This window comes from Vombatus ursinus, unplaced genomic scaffold (assembly GCF_900497805.2).
Source record: "Vombatus ursinus unplaced genomic scaffold, bare-nosed wombat genome assembly UNPS02014821.1, whole genome shotgun sequence".
Lineage (NCBI taxonomy): Eukaryota > Metazoa > Chordata > Mammalia > Diprotodontia > Vombatidae > Vombatus > Vombatus ursinus.
In genome coordinates this window covers 4,134,029-4,153,598 of record NW_020954599.1, presented here as the reverse complement: position 1 = coordinate 4,153,598, position 19,570 = coordinate 4,134,029, and the positions used below count along the sequence as shown (strand labels likewise).

Genomic DNA, 19,570 nt, shown 5'->3' with positions numbered 1-19,570 from the left:
TCTTTCTTTCTTTCTTTCTTTCTTTCTTTCTTTCTTTCTTTCTTTCTCTCTCTCTCTCTCTCTCTCTCTCTTTCTTTCTTTCTTTCTTTCTCTCTTTCTCTCTCCATCTATCTATCTATCTACCTATCTATCTATCTATCTATCTGTCTGAAAACATTTGGGTAGCTAAACCTATATTTAACATATTATGGTTTGTTCAGTTGTTTTCAGGCATGTCCAATTCTTCATGATTCCATTTGGGATTTTCTTGGCAAAGATACTGGAATGGTTTGCCACTTCCTTCTCCAGCTCATTTTACAGATGAGGAAACTGAGGCAATCAGGGTTGTGACCTGCCCAGGGTCACACACTTAGTAAGTATCTGAGGCGAGATCTGAATTCAGGAAGATGAGTCTTCCTGACTCCGTGCCTGCCACCCTATCTGCTGCACCACCAATATAATGTTACATCATTATAATACATGGCATAATAAATATAAAATAAATAATGTCTTATATATCTTTAATATTTTATTATATTATGTATATATTCATATGTATTTATTTTTAATATCAATGAAATTACATTACTATACTATATATTATCTTAATATATTATATATTTTATTTAAATATTTATTAAATTAATATTGATTTATTAATTATATTAGTCTATAGTTTCCTTTTGGTTTTATTTTTCCTGGTTTATATATCAGCAGTACATTTTCTTATTAAATCTATACATATTTACTGAATTTCTAATTGCAGTAAAGATGTTGAGTTCAATCAAACAATATTTAGTAAGTGTCTATTATGTGCTGGATACTATTCCAGTTGCTGGGGATACAAAGACAGAAACATAACAGTCCCCATCTTCAAGGAGTTTATAGTTCATCAGAGGAGACCATACATACACATAAAAGAATATGCAAAACATATGTAAAGTAAATACAAGAGCATGCAATGCGTGAGCTGATTTCTACAGAAACCTCTTAAATCTGTCATGTTTTCAAAACATCAATATATTCAATAATAAAGGCAGCATTACCAATCCAATTATGAGTTTGAAGAGTCTATAGACACTTGCTGTCTCCTCTCATTTAAGTCTTAATTTAAGAAATGAACATATTATGGTGATATGTGATTTTATAGTTTTACCATTTAGCACATTTTTTCCTAATATTAACCATTAGCTAAAAGTAAAGCTATCAGAAAAAAGAAGGGATGGACATGGCCATAAAACTATTAAAAATTCCTTTCAGCTCAAGACTTCAATCAGGAGTTTAATCATTATCCTTTTTACAAAACTCTCATATTTAAATTTAGGCCCTGATTCTTCAGTATATATAATTTCCTCCACTTTTTTTATCCTCAACAAAGATGGAGAAAATAGAGTAGCCATTTATATAAATATTGATGCAATTAAGGGTGGGACACAACAGTTTAACCTTGTTTTTTGTTTGTTTTAAAATGATCATGATTTTTTAAACTTTGTTTAGCCTGATGCCAGTGAAAAATTACAGTTTTGGATAAAGAAAATGGACAAAATTTTAAAACAACTGAACAAACCATAATATGTTAAATATAGGTTTAGCTACCCAAATGTTTTCGGACAGATAGATAGATAGATGGAGAGAGAAAGAGAGAGAAAGAAAGAAAGAAAGAAAGAAAAAGAAAATGTTCAATGATACTCTTTCATTTGTTTATTTCTTTCCATTTGGTCTAGTTGATCATTTCTCTTATAATGAGGAGGTCTAACTATGAGCAATTATTACATTTCTGGTAATTTGTCTTTGATTTCTTTGAAGAGTGATTTGTAATTGTAAAGAGTGATGTAATTGCATTGATATAATCCTTGAGTGTGTCCTGGTAGACTGATTCCTAGATAAAAATTTATGTAACTTTTAGTTACTTTCTACTAATTTCTATTTAGATATATATAGAAATTCTAATGGTTTTGTGAATTTGTTTTGTATTCTATTACTTATTGAAGCTATTGGTTTTCTCAATTAATTCTTGACCCTTTATTTGTGGCTTTATAAACAATCCATCATGTCATCTAGAAATTGTGATAGTTTTGTCTTCTGATTGCAGTTATCTATCCCTGGCAAATATGGAGCTATGTCAAATTGTTATAGGGAGAAGTATCTTTGTCCTCCTACCCTATTTTTTTAAACTGAGAAGGCTTCTAGGGATTATTTGTTGCAAATCATGCTAGATTTTTTGTATACACACACACACACCCACACACACACATACATGTAATCTAAAAACGGCTGCTCACTGCTTCTGGTTTATAGGGTTTTAAAATAAGTGTTTGTTGTACTTGGTCAAAGTTTTATCTGCACCTATTCATACAATCATGTGATTTTGCTTTTTTTTGTTTTTTTTTTTAATATCACCAATAGTGTCCATTATTTTCCCAACATGGACTCATCCTTGGGTTCTTAATAAAAATTTAAATTTTGATATTGATATCATTATAATGAATAATTTTTAGATATATTTCTTTAATATTTTCTCCTAATATTTTAGTATTACCATTTTATTATATTGTTATATAATATTAATATTATTTATTATTTATTGCATGAATATTGATTTATTAGTTATATTAATCTATAGTTCTCTTTCTATGTTTCGTTCTTCCTGGCTTATATATCAGCCATACATTTTTCTTATTAAAGGAATTTTGTAATTATCAATAGTTATTTTAGAAGTATATGTGTTAATTGATCTTTAAATGGAGAAAAGATGTTCAGAATCTGCAAGGGACAACTATATGGCAGAAAAACTGAGATTTCAAAGGAAATAGATGATTAGCTGTAGATGATTAAAATACCTGTATTAACAGAACATGAAAGAGATCCTATACAACTCTTCCAAATTTGAGATCCCTTCAACTCTGAGAATCTTTGATTCATTGATTTATTCAACAAACATGTGCTAATAGTGGATGCATATATTATCATGAATGTAGTAGGTGAACAATGCTTTTTCTTGAATAATAAACTTGTACAATAAACATTTCTGCAAAGAATTTGCAATAAGCAGATAAAATAAAACTAAATAAAACAATAAAACTAAAAAGAGATCCCATATCATGGTATGACATGTTATATACACTAGATAGTAGAAGAGGCAGCATGGGATGGAGGAGAGAGAACCAGCCTCCTCAAGGCTTTTGAGATATGTCCAAGTCCCGATTGTGTCACACATTGTCCATGTGATGAATAAGTTGCTTTTCCTTCCCAATGTCCTAGGCGATTCCCTAAGACTTCAAATTGCAGACTAGTTGACTAACTGCATTGGTAGAGGGAGTTTCTTCATTGGGAGCCCCTATATTAATGAAATCCTATATCATGACAAATAATAAAATGCAGTTTCTTTCTCTATGAGTACAAAAATCTGAAGAAAATTAAACATAACGAATAATACTTTTGTTGTTCAATTATGTTTGACTTCATGACCCCATTTGGGATTTTGTTGGCAAAGATACTAGAGCAGTTTGCCATTTCTTTCTCTAGCTCATTTTACAGATGAGGAAACTGAGGCAAACAGGGTTAAGTGACCTTCCCAGGGTCACACAGCTAGTAAGTGTGTGAGGTTGGATTTGAACTTAGGTCTTCTTGAGTTCAGATCCAGTGCTCTATCCACTGTGACACCTAGAAGAGTAACTTGTTGCAGGCCTGGAGCAGGCTTATTTCTATCTAAATGCCATAAAAGGAGATGAATGGCAACAACAATAAGCAAGCAAACAAACAAAAATAAATGAATGAATAAATGAATGAATGAATATATAAATAGCTAAGTAGTTAAACATAAATAAATGAAAGAATAAGAAAAGGAATGAATGAATAAGTAAGTTAATTAATTCTCAAGAGCCTAGATTCAGTGCAGATTTTGTAAGGAAACCAGAGAAATTGTATGATATGTCAACAGGTTACAAAAAGTTAATGTGTAATACCTAGAAAGATATGATAAAGTAAGCAGAATAATATAGCAGAATCTCATTATTCTTCATAAACTAACAGACAACAAGTTCCCACAGTACAAGTATGAACTCTAAAACATCCTTGAGAATTCACTCAATAGATTGTACTGGAATCAGAGCACTATTACAGATGTAATGGAGGTCTGGCACACACACAGTGTGCATCCAATGGTGTGTCTCCACATGGATGAAGGTGGGCATCTTGCTTCTGGGACAGTCATGATTCTGTGTAAGGGAAGTGACTTGGAGATACTATGGTGTGTGTCTAGATAATTATTTATTTGGTTCTCTTCTGCTAGCCACATTATGACTAGGCCACTCTTTGGCTGCAGGGGTATTCTAAAGGCCTCAGGGGGCTCCTCAACGTCTCTCTCTTGCCTCAATCATTTTGGCTTTTTTGTTTGTAGTTGAACTCTCACTCACAGTTCCTGGTGAGAGACCCAAGCCATAATCTCTTGGTTTAGGGATTTCTACCCTCTGAGGCCATGTGGGCATGATGAAATGGGAATTCTGTGATGTCTGCATTTTTTTCTGTTTTAGGTGAAGAGAATAGGGCCTCCATCATTGTGAATTCAAAAGATCTGGAGGGCACTTTGGTTTCTCAGCTCTCCAGAGTCTGGGTTTGTAGTTAATGCAGAATAGAAGCTGTGAGGAGCAAGGTCCAACCTTTGGGAGTGACCTTCTAGCTCCAGGCTAGAGGCAGCTAAGAGGCGGATTAATGTGTGAGAGCTGTATTGCATCTGGAAATGAATTTGGTGAGATCAGTGCTATATAGGAAGTACTGCCAGAGACTGAGGTGCTATAAGGAAAGATATGCCTCTAATGAATTGGGGAAAATATTTGTACATCTGGTCTTGCTTTATCTTCAAAGTAAATGTCCCTTTGTAAAAGCTAATTGGTGTTAATTGCTTAAATGGTATTGGGATGCAAGTAATTTCTTCTAACACTAGGGAGAACCACCTGTGAAGGCTCAATCTGATAGAAGTGGAGAAGATATCACCCAGCCCTTCATAGTAACCCCACAGAAATTTGATGACTAGTTGTATTAACCTGGCCCTGAGAAAGGGCAGCCAGAGCATTCAGGCTACAGGCCTATAGTTGTCTGCACATAACATTGACTTACAAATTTCGAGAATAACTTTTCTGAGAGATATCACTATATCAAACATTCATATCCTTCAAAATCCATGGAATGGAAAGCTCTCAGAGTGTAGAGATGTGGTGGAAAGAAATCAAAACCATATAAGAATAGAAGAAAATATCTACCGTTCCCATGTCCTATCTTAGCCCAGCCTTATATTTCAGCATTAGGGGCAGCTCAGTGGCCTGGAGTCAGGAAGAATTGACTTCAAATCTGGCTTCAGAAATTGTATGACCCTGGGCAAGTCACTTAGCTTCTGTTTGCCTCAGTTTCCTCAACTGTAAAATAGAGATAATAACAACACCTACCTCACAGGGTTGTTGTGAGGATCTACTGAAATAATGCTTGTAAAGTATTTAACACAGTCCCGGGCACAGAGTAGGTGCTTAATAAATTTTTATTCTCTTCCTCCCTCCTCATCTGTTCCTGGAGTTGTTCTGAGGAGCTTTCAGTGACTTTTTAGAAGATAAGGTTGTGTCACACAATTGTCTTATCCATAGTTCACCACACGATAAACAAGCTGTAAATCCAATTTACTGATAGATCAATGTAAAGAATAGAAAAAAATAAGTGCATTTAAATCCTTTAGCAGAACCTTGACTGAGTCTGCTCTGGCAATGAAAGTAGGTTATTAGTTCTTAATGATATTTGGTTTTCTGTTTTCTCCCTTTGGGAGACATGGAGAAAAGCTGATGACCACATAGGATATAATTTTTCTGTCTTTGGTCTCCTGTGTTACTAAAGCTAACTCACATCACACAACAGTATCAGTCCTATCACTGTCTCAGGTAGTATACAATCCAAATGCTAATAATGTGGAGCAGGGCACCTTGCAGTTTTCTTCTTTCCTATTCTATTCCCTTGTGAAAGACAGATGTGTTGTGTCTAATTATTCACTGATTGGTATCGGGAGATACATTAACATAATTGGCACATTTATTCTAATTAACAGAGGGAAACTGCCACACGCCACCCAACATGAAAAGTGAGTCCAGGAAAAATCTGCAGGAAAAGTCAAAACTGGTCTTCGTCAATTCAGAATACTTTGAATGGAGGACAACAATGATGGGGGAAGAAAGTGTCCCAAAGATCATGGATTTTAAAGAGTAGAATAATTAGATGAGGCTATATTAATCAAACAAATACTTATATAAAAGTGGAAAGCTGGTATGAGCCAATTATCAAATGAATAGGTAGCCAAACCAAGCTACTAGGAATATTAACTAGAAGCTGAAACTTCTTGACAAGCTCTACTGCCTTAGAAAATATAGGGGTTAGCTTGAATCATTTGATGTCTTTTAACAACACACACTGGACAGATCTAAAAGATACTCATGACTAATATACTTCATTGAGTCATGTGCTGATGATAGCCTCTTGGTAGATGATGCCTGGACTTTATTTCAACCAACCTGCAACATTCTAGCACCATTTTTATCATCTTGCTTCTGACCAACTCACAATGTGTATTTTGAGGGGTCTAATGGTTTTTCATTGCCCAAATATTTCTTTTCTAGAGACTGAAAATGAGTACACTCCTTTCACAACCATGAGTTAATAGCAAATACAGACTTTTTAAAGGATAAAAATAAAAAAATACCCTTGTCAAAAAGCTTCACATTTAATGAGAAAGGTCATAGCTCAGAGAGAAGAGGGGCTCCCTGAGCACATCCTGCTGTGCTAAGTTCTCTCCTAGCTCTTCCAGGAATAGGTAGAAGTATTATGATGCAAATGGTATTATTAGATTTTTCAGATATAAAACTACCCTCACTTCAACCACTACTCATTGCATTGGATCCTGGGATTCTTTCATGACAAGCAGCACTAAGTGTATTTTTAAGTTTTAAAAAATAATAGTCTGTAAGCAACTTGAAATTACATCTCCAGGAGATTGTCAAAAAAAAAAATAAGGTTGAGAATGAGATGGCAAGTGAAAACTTCAATGACATTTTGCTCGGTTGTTGTTACTTTTGTCTGAGCTGCCAAAAGAATGAATTTGTTTTCCTGCTGAGGAAACACTCCCTTAATTGCACATATGTCCAAGTTCATTGCTTTGGAGAACTAAATCCCTATGCACTGTGGGAACTAAGTTGTCCTGAAACCTTACAACTTCAACTGCAAAGCATTAAGTTATTTGATTAGGAGATCGACATTCATTTAAAAATATCCTTCAACCTCAGCAACGTTTTTAAAGTGCCTAATACATGTAAAGCACTGGGGATATTTATGCTCTTGTTGTTTTATACCTATGATTTCATAGGTAGAAGAAACTTCCCCTTATCAATTCAGATCAGCACCTTGGAGAGATCCAATGATTTGTTAAAAGTCACATAGCAGGGCAGCTAGGTGGCGCAGTGGATAAAATACCTGCCCTGAAGTCAGGAGAACCTGAGTTCAAATCTGGCCTCGGACCAAACCCTTGACACTTACTAGCTGTGTGACCCTGGGCAAGTCACTTAACCTCAATTGCCAAAAAAAAAAAAAGTCACATAGCCAGTGTGAGTCACTGCCTGAAAGTGCACCCCATTTCTTCCTGATTTTAAGGTAAGTTTCCTCTATCCTCTATACCATACTGCCTCTCAATCAATCAGAAAGCTTTTACTAAGTGCCTGATATATACCAGATATTCTGGGGGCTGGAGATATAAAGACAAAAAGGAAACAGTCCCTGCCCCCAAGGAGTTTATGTTTTCTGGGGACATACACTAAGCACATTTATATAAAATACACTGAAAACTAGTTAAAAACATGCATTTGTTAAGCACCTACTATCTGCCAAAACTCTTCTACCATCTGAGGATATAGGAAAAAAATGAAATAGTTTCTCCCCACTTGGAACTCTCCTTGTGTTGGAGAATAAAAACTGCACTAAAACTTTTGAGAAGCTGTGAATATGAAATTAATATAAATTGATCGAGGGGTCACTAGCTGTTGGGGAGGTAAGGAAAGGTTTCATGTACTTAAGCTGAACTTTTAAGGAAACTAGGACTTCCAAGAGACAAAGGTGAAGTGCATGACAAGAATGAAGAAGTCAGATTCATAAAAGGAAGACCTAGAGAGTAGAAAGGATTCAGGAGGCAAAGGTGGTCAAGAGTATCAAATACTACAGACAAGTCAAGAAGAATGAGTATTGAGGAAAAACCATTAGATTCAGCAATGAGAAGATCACTGGAAATAGAAATAGAATAAAAAGTCAATCAGAGAGGTGTATAACAGTTGTTCCAGGCTTGGAGTAAGGAAGACTCATTTTCCTGAGTTCAAATCTTGCCTCAGATACTTACTAGCTGTGTGACCCTGGGCAAGTCACTCAACCTTGTTTGCTTCAGTTTTCTCATCTGTAAAATGAGCTGAAGAAAGAAGTGGCAAACCATGTCAGTATCTTTGCCAAGAATATCCCAAATGGGGTCAATGAAGAGTCAGGGATGACTGAAAAATGACTAAACAACAACATAATGGTTGCCCTGTTATAGTGAGGGCACAACTGAGATTAGATCACATAAATACACACTGGATCTTGTCAGCATAGTTTCATGACTTTCTTCAGTTCTGTTCAGTAAAATATGAGAGGGATCAAAGGAGGAAGATGGTGGGAACAATCGAGGATTTTCATTAGCTGTGGTAAGTCAACAAGGGGATTTAAAAGTAGAAAACCACGTAGAACTCACTAGTTCATGAGGGAGTCGAGTTTGGGAAAAGAAAAGTGTCTCCAGATCAGGGGTGATGACCTGGGAAAGTACTGATGGATGGAGGGATTGGAAAACAACAGTGATGAAGAAGAACAGATTTAGGAATAGTGAGGCACAGGGAGAGATAGAAAGATAGATTATGATGGAATAAATAAGTTTCAGGGTTATTTAACATGTGAGGGAAAAGTATTGCCATTCTTTCATGTATTTGTGGTAGAAGAAGGAGTAGTTTATGTGAGTGGAATGAATTGAGAAATTGAGGGGTTAGGGAACACCAACACGTCTGATGGCTGCCCAAATATGGGAATGGGTGTTGGGACGAAGGAGACTGTGAGTTTGGTACTGAATTTATTGAGAAAGGAGGGAGAATGTCCTGAGGGTCTGTAGATAAAAGTGATCAGAATCTGGATTAAGTAATCAATTCAGATAGTGTAAATTTCAACAGTGGTGTGGTTGCCAAGTGATAACAGTAGAAGAGTCTGGAAATGGTCATGGGGAGCATAGAGCGTTCTGACTCTCCCTCTGGGACCAATGAGTTGGGGTGCATAAGAGATGTGCAAGCAGCACCAGAAAGAAAAGCCAGGTATGCGGTATCATCCAGCAGGAGTCAGGAGTCAGTCAATGACAGAAGAAGGAAAGAGTAAGAGGTGAGGAGGTTTAAAATGAAAGGAAATGTGTTAACTTCTAGCACTAAGCACGGTGCCTGGCACACAGCAGGTGCTTAATAAATGCTACTTAACTAACTAATTGTTAGCTACAGGGGCAAGTAAATCTAGAGTGGGATATTGTGTGTGATGGGGGAGGGTAGGATTGAAGTGGATGAGGAGAGAGTAGGCATCAGGGACTGGGAAGTGAGCTATTCTTGGCAGTTTGGGTTCAGTGTCACTGGGATGGGAAGATTTAAAAGGGACATAAATGTACTAACCAATAGGGAATAGGTCCAAGAAGAGTATCAGTAGATGAAAGGGACTCTTGCCACTGAAGACAGATTAGAAGGTTTAAGATCTTGCACTGGCTGGGTGATCTTTGGCAATGAGTTAACTGTCTGAGACTTGGTTACAGGAAAGTTGCCAATCTGCATGGGTGGAAGAAGTTTCTATATTGGGAGTTCCTGATACAGTTGAAATAATGGGCCCACAACTCAAAGGGAAGAAAATGCTCAAAACTTAACTGTAGGACCGATGATCTCATAATTAAAAATTCCTCATTCTAGTAAGAAATTCCAACTGAAAGCACTGGGCAATGAAAAGCAATATTTTCCTCCAAATCAGTATTCAGGTCAACCTCTTCTATTTTCCTCTATAAAACCTCTTTTGCCTGCAGAGCATACAAAACGCTGCCGGGGCAACAGTACACCTGCATGGAAATTCAGGCACCTGGAGTTCCAATTAAGAGATAACGGTAGCAAAGCAAGAAGCACCTGGATGAAACAAAGCAAACAGCAGTCGTATTAATAATCAATTAGCTGGAGGTGACCACTTGATGCTAAATATTTGGAAGTCTCCTGCTTTTTATCCTTTGGCAGCATCAGCTGAAAAGAGTCTGTTCCACGTTTACCTAGAGTCAGCAAAATAATTTGTTCTTTTGCAATCCACCCATATTTTTCCCACTTGCTGATTAAAGATGCAAATGTTGATAAATATGATGAAGGTTTCTAAACACAACTGGGTCACTATGTTGTACACTGTTCCCTGTTCTTCCAATTAAACTCCTATGAGAGACAGTTCAATTATAATTAGAGAGGCAATTATCCCCTTGTTAAAGGTGTGACAAATCACACATTTTCGAATAAAATTTAGTTTTGTTTCTTATGCCATATTAACTAATTTTAAATCCATCTATGTTTCAGTCTCTGACCTATGTAAAAGAGACAATTAGGTGAAACTCTGTGTTCTGAGTGTTATTTTCTTCTCCTGGCTCACCATGTGATCTCAACATTTTTGTTTCATCTATGGCATGAGGAAAAATGAGCACAGCAGATTCACAGCAGATCACTCTGCTGTTCTGGAACTGAAGTATGTAGCTAAATTAATTCCTTTACTTCCTAGAGAAACTGAGGGGTTGTATCTCTGAAAAGTGAAGAAGTTACATCAGGAGAGTGAAGGATAGGTTGTGGACCCCTGACTCGAGGTTATAGAGATTTATTTAAGAAATCCTATTTCATTTTTTTTGCTTGTTTGTTTTGAGATTGGGTCTCCTTATCTTGCCCAGGCTGGAATTAAAGCAGCCACTCATGGGTGGTAATTGGCACAGGAGCTTTGGCCTGCTCCATTTCTGCCCTGGGCTGGTTCACCTTTCTTAGGCAGGTGATGCCTCCCCCCTACTCTCAGGGAATCACTATATTGGTGAAAAACTTACTGGGGACACATGATCAGCTTTAGACCTACTGCAGCTCAGATCTCCCACGCTCAAGAAATCCACCAACCTCGGTCTCCCCTTTAACAGGGAGAGCAGGTGGCTGCCACCACACCTAACAATTTAAATAATTATGGAAGACATGAATTAAAATATTTTGAGAGCCAATATTTATTCCTTTCCATGTTTGTTCCAAATTTTCACCTCTCCTTGTGAAGCATAGCTAGCATTAATGAAGTTTTGTATGACTGGTTTTGGTCAGCATTTGTTATAAGGAGAGTGTATAAATTATTCTGCTAATGTTTTGTTCTTAATTCCAAGTTTACATGGCAATGTGTTTATCTCATAAATACTGAATTCTCTTTCTTCATAATGATAACTCACATTTATTGAATAATTATAGTGATAGCTAATATTTACATACTCCCTCAAGGTATGTTTTGCAAAACATTTTTCTCACGACCAATTTGAAGCAGGCAGGACAAATACGATTTTCATCATTTTAAAGCTGAAGGTATTGAGGCTATGGGAGGTTAAGTGACTTTTACTATGATTATAAACTAGTAAACGTCAAAGGCAGTGGTCAGACCCAAGGTCTATGATAGTAAAGTACATTTGGCAAGAGAAATCCTAGTTGCTGTTAACTGGCTGGCAGCAAGCCCTGTTCATGTCACACCATTGGCATGCTCATTCTCAACCTGGGTCTCTTACACTCATGTGACCAATGCTTGGTTTCTCTACCTGACTATTTTCATAAGGATAGTTAAAGAACTAATTGGGGGCGGGGGAGTGATGGAGAGGAGGTGTTTCCTGCCCTTATCTGGGGATATAAATAATGTCAACTAGCAGGAAAGTGACTTGTCCTGGCTCTTGCTCTCTCCACGCCTACATTCTCTTTCCTTTGGCTTCAGAAGGAGAAGAGTCAGTAATGGTTTTGAAGAGTGGATTTGCCTCAACCTCCCTATTGAATAGGAACAAAGTTCAAGTTTATTTTTTTTCTACATGCCATTGCTTTTGGAACCAGTGAATAGAAATGAACAATGGCCACTATGAAAATTCGTGAAGAGGACAGTTATTCTATTAAGGTAGGCTGAGATGTGAGAGGAATACCAGAAAAAAAAAAAAACAACATGCAATGTTACTTTCAAGGTATTTCTCTTCTTGAAAGGTAATAAAAATATCTGTGGGAATGTTGCCATGTGTTTTTCATGTTACATGTTCAATTGCTAATGTCAACCCCAAACAAAGCTTCAGATTGGTGTGGGGTTCTTAGATATGTTGGAAAGGTCATTTGAAAATTATCAAGACATTCTTCAAAGTCTGTTTGTTAGACTGTGAGCTTCTTGAGGGCAGGAAATGGGATTTTGCCTTTCTTTGTGTCCTTGTAGCACTCTATAACGGTGCCTGGCACATAGTAAAATGCTTATTGATTGACTGAAAAGTTTATCTCTCCTCTTCTTTTATTCTCACTTCCACATAAACTAAGAGGCTGTATGTTCATCCAACGCAATTCAATGAGCATTTAAAAAGCAAGTGCTGGAGGGGTAAGAACTAAAGACATGCTCCCTCCCCCCCAACGAACCAGTCACTGCTCATCTATAAGCTTATATTCTACACTTGATTCAAGATAGCCTTTACCACCCTGCTACTGCTTGCTGACTTCTCAGGGAGTTGGTTGCATATCCATATCTACATTGTGTCAAACAGAAAAGATAATTGACACTGAAGGATATTATATCAAAGATCTTTAATAGAAGCTAAAATAAAGTAGTAAAGAAAATCAAAGACCACTCATAACAACTGAGAGTTAGTAGAAACAACATTTAGGAAAGAAATTCTAAAGTTAAAACATTTTTAGAAGTTAATAGTCTAAGTAGTCAATCACTTAATGTGTTAAATTTATCCAATAAAAGCTTATATCTTTAAAAATGAAACAATGAAAATACGGTAATCATAAATGCATTGAAGATGGAGAAAAACATAACAGATCATTGTGGTGCTGGAAGATTATGCAGATGGAATGCATTAGATATGCATTAGTCTGAAATGGGATGGAGGGGAAAACATCACTGAATATCCAGAAAGAGTGGAAGGTGTGTGCTTTCTCTATCCCTATAAAAGTGTTGGTACGATTTTGATGTACTAAAGATCAGACAGCAATGAAACAAACAACGAATATATTTTGATAACCTCCTATGTGCCTCACACTGGAATATTTGTTTAAAAAAGGTTCAATCCCTTGCCCCTTTTGGCCCAACAGCTGCTTTTCTAGAAGATTCTGTAACTCTTTGGCTCTGGCTTCAGAGAACCTTAATTCAAATAATTGCTTGCTTTGTCTAGTCATTTAACCTCTCTGAGCCTCAGTTTTCTTATCTAGAAAATGAGGGGTTTAGACTAAAGTTCTTTTCAGTTGTAAATCTATGGGCCCAAGATCCTTTTAAGAGTTACACTTATGTTTAACAATGCTTCTATACTTTAAGAATATTCTTCAAACAAATAAATGAAGTATTAAACAAAGAATACATCCATCTCTAAATTAAAGTAATCATGTAATCCTTCAACCTACAAAGTTACCCTTCATCTTTTTCCTTTTTTTAATTTATCTCACCCTCTTGAGCAAATGGCAGTAATAAAGTGTCACATTAAGATATTCATTAGCCTCTGGTCTTTGTGATTATACTCGTGTGGAAAAGAGTCTACACAGAAGCTGTCTTAGGCTGCTAGCCAGTATACATGCTTGATCTCTCTTCTGACTTCAGAAAAGGAAAAAGAAAAACACATTAAGAATAGTTCTTTTTAGTGTCAAATGGGTACATGATTTTTGAGCTTGCCAAGCGTTAATTGGTCTCTTCCCTGATGATGGTACAAATAAAATTCACAGCCAATTAGCTTGCAGTCATGAATCTTTACTACTTGACAAAGTACATCACTCTGTTACGGAGCTTTGAAAAGATGTGTAATTATTAAGATCTCCTCTCACTGGAGATTTTTGCTGAGATCAGTTTACTTTGAGATACATTGAGCTACAATCATATATCTATAGAAATACATGCTACCTCCATGATAGATTTTCGTTTTTAATGTAGTGTAATGGAAGAGGTTTACATTAGAGTTTTTAAAAAATCCAACTAAGGAGACAGATAGATGTAGCTATAGATACATATATAGATGAAATATCAACAAAAATAAGCATTGCCTTCCTACTAATCAGACTAAATCATACTGTTGATCTCACTGCCAGGGCATGAGGTTTTTCACTGTTTGATGGAATAACTGAGACTCATGTCTGAGTCTCAGATTTGAGAGGAATACCAGAAAAATCATGAATTGTTATTTTTAGCTATTTCTTTTCTAGAAAAGGTAATAAAAATACTTGCAGGAGTGTTGCCATGCATTTTCCATGTGACATGTTCAATTGCAAATGTCAATCCCAACCAAAGCTTCAGATTGGTGTGGGGTTCTTAGATAATTTACTGCAAAGTTTTTTTTTAAAGTGAAATCAATCTGATGTTTAAGAATCAAACGTTCTTGGTTTCACCTCCTAAAATGGGCAAATGGGTGGAGTCATAGAGTTACTGCTTTGTTAATTATTAATTCTTTGTTCTCTGAAAATTGAGATGTTCTCAGAAGCCTTAACTTGTTCAACAGGGAGCTAACACTTAATGTTTTTGATAAATCATTCTGCTGTAGAGATGGTCACAACTTATTATTACTTAGAAATGATGTTTTATACAGTAGAGAGGAAATAAAAGTCACTTTCAAGTAATGAAATGTAATTAGCAGTTTGCAAGTTAACTGCTAATATACTAATCAGCAAATGAATTCAGAATCCTTTGTTCTGGTGACCTAGTGAAAGTCCTAGTCTAGAGGTCATTAATTGAGATAAGTGACTAAACTTTCAATACAGAGTAGGTTTTTTTTTTTTTCCCCTTTATGGTCTGAGAGGAATGAGTTGTAAGATTTCAAATGACCAATTAGCATAACAAATACTACAAGATTGATTTTGCTCACTGTTCTGCTCAAGGTTTGGGAAGCCATTTATCAGACCTCTCCAAAGTATGATAGTAAGCAATAGCAGGGGTAAACACGTCTACATATGGAAAAGCACTTCTGGTTGTTAAAGATAACTAGGAAAAAGATTTGACCTGGAATGATTTATTGACAGGTGGTCAGAAGGTTTTTGTATGTAACACTTCTTTCATTACAAGCAGAAATAAACATATGAGATAAATGCTGGGCTAAACTTTCCCAAGTTAAAAAGCTAAAACACACACACATGAACCAGCTAATTCCTTGTCCCAAACTACTGTCTGCTGTCATGTAGACACAGCCCTTGTGAGTCTGGCTATAGCCAGGATAAAATCATGAAAATATTCAGAGAAATATAGTTTTAAACCTGCTATTGCCCCAGCAGATCCTGTTCTTTTGATGACAAAAAAAGAAAGAAGAAAGAAAGAAAGGAAGGAAGGAAGGAAGGAAGGAAGGAAGGAAGGAAGGAAGGAAGGAAGGAAGGAAGGAAGGAAGGAAGGAAGGAAGAAAGGAAGAAAGGAAGAAAGGAAGAAAGGAAGAAAGGAAGGAAGGAAGGAAAAAAGGAAGGAAGGAAGGAAGGAAGGAAGGAAGAAAGAAAGAAAGAAAAAGAAAAAGAAAGAGAGAGAGAAAGAAAGAAAGAAAGAAGAAAGAAAGAATAGCACATTCATACATCTTATCAGGTAGCTTACTTACCAGGTGCCAGATAAAATACTGCAATGTTCCTTTTTCTTGAAAGAGAATGAAAAAAGTAAAACTAAGTTGCCTGTAGCCCTGTCCAGTGGGGGCATTCTAATTGACTCTCAAGTCATCAATCAGTTCCCAATCAATCTATTTTGCCAGCAGCAGGCAGTTAGGACTCCATTATCACCCATTTATCATGCCATACCTTAATTCACTGCACCATTAGCCATGGATTAGGCCTCAGTTAGGGTAACTGAGTGCCAGTTGCTAAATTCAGGAGATTGCTGGTCACTCACCTCAGCCATGGGTATACCTTCAGGTGGGCGACACTGTAGCAGGACTTCCTGTTCCAAGGACACTTCCTTTCCTAAAGGTTCTTGTTCAAAAGTCTTGCGAAGATCTGGAAAATATAGGTGGAACAAGTTGTGTTTCAATTAGGTTAACAGCTGTTCACTGTTAGAAAGTGTGGTGGCAACCTGTGGTGTGAGTAATATTGTTTTTATGACTGCTGTTGTTATTACTGTTAGACTAGAGATTCATGCAATTTGTACTTGGAATTATGATACACACAAAAAATATATATTTATATAAACACATAATACACACACATATACACATTATATCTATTTAATCTGTTTATACATCTATATGTATAGAGGTATACCCTATGTAAATAATCCATACACATATGGATTATACCTACATTTTTGCCTCAGTGAATGTTGTTGATACACTAATTGTAAGAATCAGTATCAGTATATACTATATGTCTGCTAAAATCTCTTCCAGCTCTGAATCTATGAGTCTCTAAACTATTTTCTTAATCAAGCCTAATAATTCTCTACCTATTACAGCCTTGCTGCTCAGGCTTTTAATTAGAGCATGCTATTATGTATGTATATGTGAGAGTCAGGAGGGATATAGTAGATAAAAAGCCAGCCTCAGTTAGGAAGATCTGGGTTCAAATTTCACTTCTAACACATACTGTCTGTGTGCCATCCCCCTCCCCCCAACTCCCCAAGACTTTAAGATACAAAACAGTAGCTGATTGGCATTGGTGGAAGGAATTTTCTTACCGGGAAGCTATTTCCATGAAATAAAAACTATTATGTATGTTTGCTAAAGAAATTGTTATAATATGATATTTTCCTCTTTGAATTCCTTAGTATTTTTATCTTTTGAGCATCTTGTAGCCATTATGAAAGTGATTGCAAATTAGTGTCTTTGGTAACACAATTTACTCAATGATACTGACCACCTGCATCTCCCTCGCCTCTCAGCTGATCTTGACTTAACAGGTTCAGTTCTCATTTCTCATGCACACAAGTCTTTTCCTCTCTCCTTATTTCAACTACATATTAAGGTTTCAGTATTCCTGAAGTCTTCTGGGTCAGATCCACAAAAAAGACCAAAGTATGTTCTGCTTTCTGCTTTTTTTTTTTTTGGAGAGGGGGTGAGGAGATTAAGGTGAAGGGAGAAGAAAGGAAGTCTGGACCTGTGATTGCATCATTGTAGGAATTCCTGGTACAGAAGTTCTCTCTATTGACCCAGATTTGTTGCTTTACAACTTTTTCTTATAATTATAAATCTTAGTGGCTGCAAAGTTTGATGAAGCTTCAAAATAGCTCCATCTAAAAGCCAGGTAGCTGTGTAAATACTATGAGAAGTTTTATTCATCAATTATATAACCATTCAATCAGTTAACAGGCATTTTAGTAAACACCTACTATATAGCAGGCATTGTGCTAGGCTCTAGTGACATAAAGACAAAAAACAAACTATCTCTTGCCCTCAAAGAGCTTATTTTATTATCATGGCTAAATTATATTATCTTCACTTCCTCCCCAAATAGAGGAAGTCAGAAGTTACGGTTGCTATGGAAATCCATAACTAGATTTTTATAGAGAGAAATACTTTAAAAAACCAACTTCATTTTAAAAATAATACTTGTCCATAACAATGGGTACTGATATTATTCACAGACAATGTTTTACATGTTCAATTCATTACAATGATAATTTATTAAAGTTTTATTAGATGGAATTAATTTTGAGAAGTATTTCTATTTCCCCTCATCCCAAACTCTAAATAAAATACACAGGAGGTATCATCTCAGCCTATTAAATCAATGATTCACAAACCACGTGCTGTTCTCAGTATAATTCTAATGCTTTCAGGGTAGCTACTAGTGACTCATTTAAAAGGTTCTCTGGAGGAAATCTGTACCTAAGCTTCTCATTCTGCAGTACAATTAATCCTGTGGGAACTATCCTCTGTTCAAGACTATTTAGAATAAATATGACCTCGTATAAGGCTAGCATAACCAAAAGACTTCCTACATTTTGGTAAGGAAAAAACAGGAATGGAAACTCTTGGAAAGGGGCAATTATTGAGTTGATAGTCATGGAAAGTAATGGAACAGAATTCATTTTTCACAGAACTGGAAGGCACTTTACAAGATAATCTAGTCCAATTCCACTTGGTTTGCAAAGGAGTAAACTGAGGTCCAGGGGGTTGAAATGAACTGTCCAAGGTCATACATATCTAATGGCAGAGCTGGGACAAGGATTCTGGTGTTCTGCACCTATTCAACTCTATAGTTTTGCCTCTCTTATTGTACCTGAAGAAGTAGCATAGCATAGTAATATGATAAACTCAGAGTCAGGAAAACATGGGTTCAAACCCTGCCTCTGACACCTACTAGTTGTGTAACCTGGGCAAGTCACAACCTACTGAAGTCTCACCTGTAAAATTAGGGGATTGGACTAGATGGTCCGTAAGTCCCTTCCAATTCTAAACCCATGATCCTGAGACACCTCGATATAACTGTAGTTCACTGTAGAAAATGTTTGTTAACAATTTCTTCTTAATATTTTGCATGTGAGAGCTACTATTTTTCTCTTGAGGCACAACTCAAAATCATAGGATAGTTGGGAAGATATCTGTGTGATGGGGGAAAATACCCTTGGTGGTACAGACTTATACAATTGATCAACAAGCATTAGTTATAGATTCACCTATTATGTGCCAGGCAGTTTGCAAAGTGCTGGGAATAAAAAGAATGATAAAAAATATGCAAAGTAACAAAAAACTGACCTCAAGAACATCACAATCTAAGGAGGGAAACAACATGCCAGCAACTATGTAATACAAGATATAAACAGGGTAAATCGGTGCTGATCCCAGACTGAAATCACATGCAGTACAGGGGACATGGAAAGGTTTCTTGCAGAAGGTGGGATTTTAGCTGAGTCTTCGAGAAAGCCAGGAAGCCAGGAGGCAAAGATGAAGACGGAGGGCATTTTAGGCATGGGAAATAGGCATAAAAAATGCAGAAAGAAGACTACCAAGGAAAAGAAGGTGATCGACAGTGTCAAAAACTTCAGCGAGGTCAAAAAGCATGAAGAATGAGAAAAAACCAATCAGATATGGCAATTAGGTCATTGCTAATTTTGAAGAGAGTAGTTTCAGTTGAGCAATGAGGTCTCAAGTCAGATAAATGCTTCAGCATAATAGCCACTTGTTCATAGATAGGATGTCGTCTTTATGACTGAGTTAGAAGTCCTCAAAATGAGAATATTAATATCAATGAGTCTGAATATTCAAAAAAAGGGGGAACAGAAAATACAAATTCTGTGACAAATTGTCCAACTGTGTATATAGTGTACTCTAATGACTGCATATCTATCTTCTTAAGCGTTACTCTGT

At 36.3% G+C, this 19,570-nt stretch overlaps 1 protein-coding gene across 1 annotated transcript in view; it reads right to left on the bottom strand.

The window, feature by feature from the left end:
• Nucleotides 1-19,570, bottom strand: part of UNC5C (unc-5 netrin receptor C) — a 391,452-nt gene that overhangs the window by 97,940 nt on the left and 273,942 nt on the right. The window contains exon 4 of the mRNA XM_027837574.1: nt 16,159-16,262. Coding sequence (XP_027693375.1) covers nt 16,159-16,262 — 104 coding nt within the window. The remainder of the gene's footprint in view (nt 1-16,158; nt 16,263-19,570) is intronic.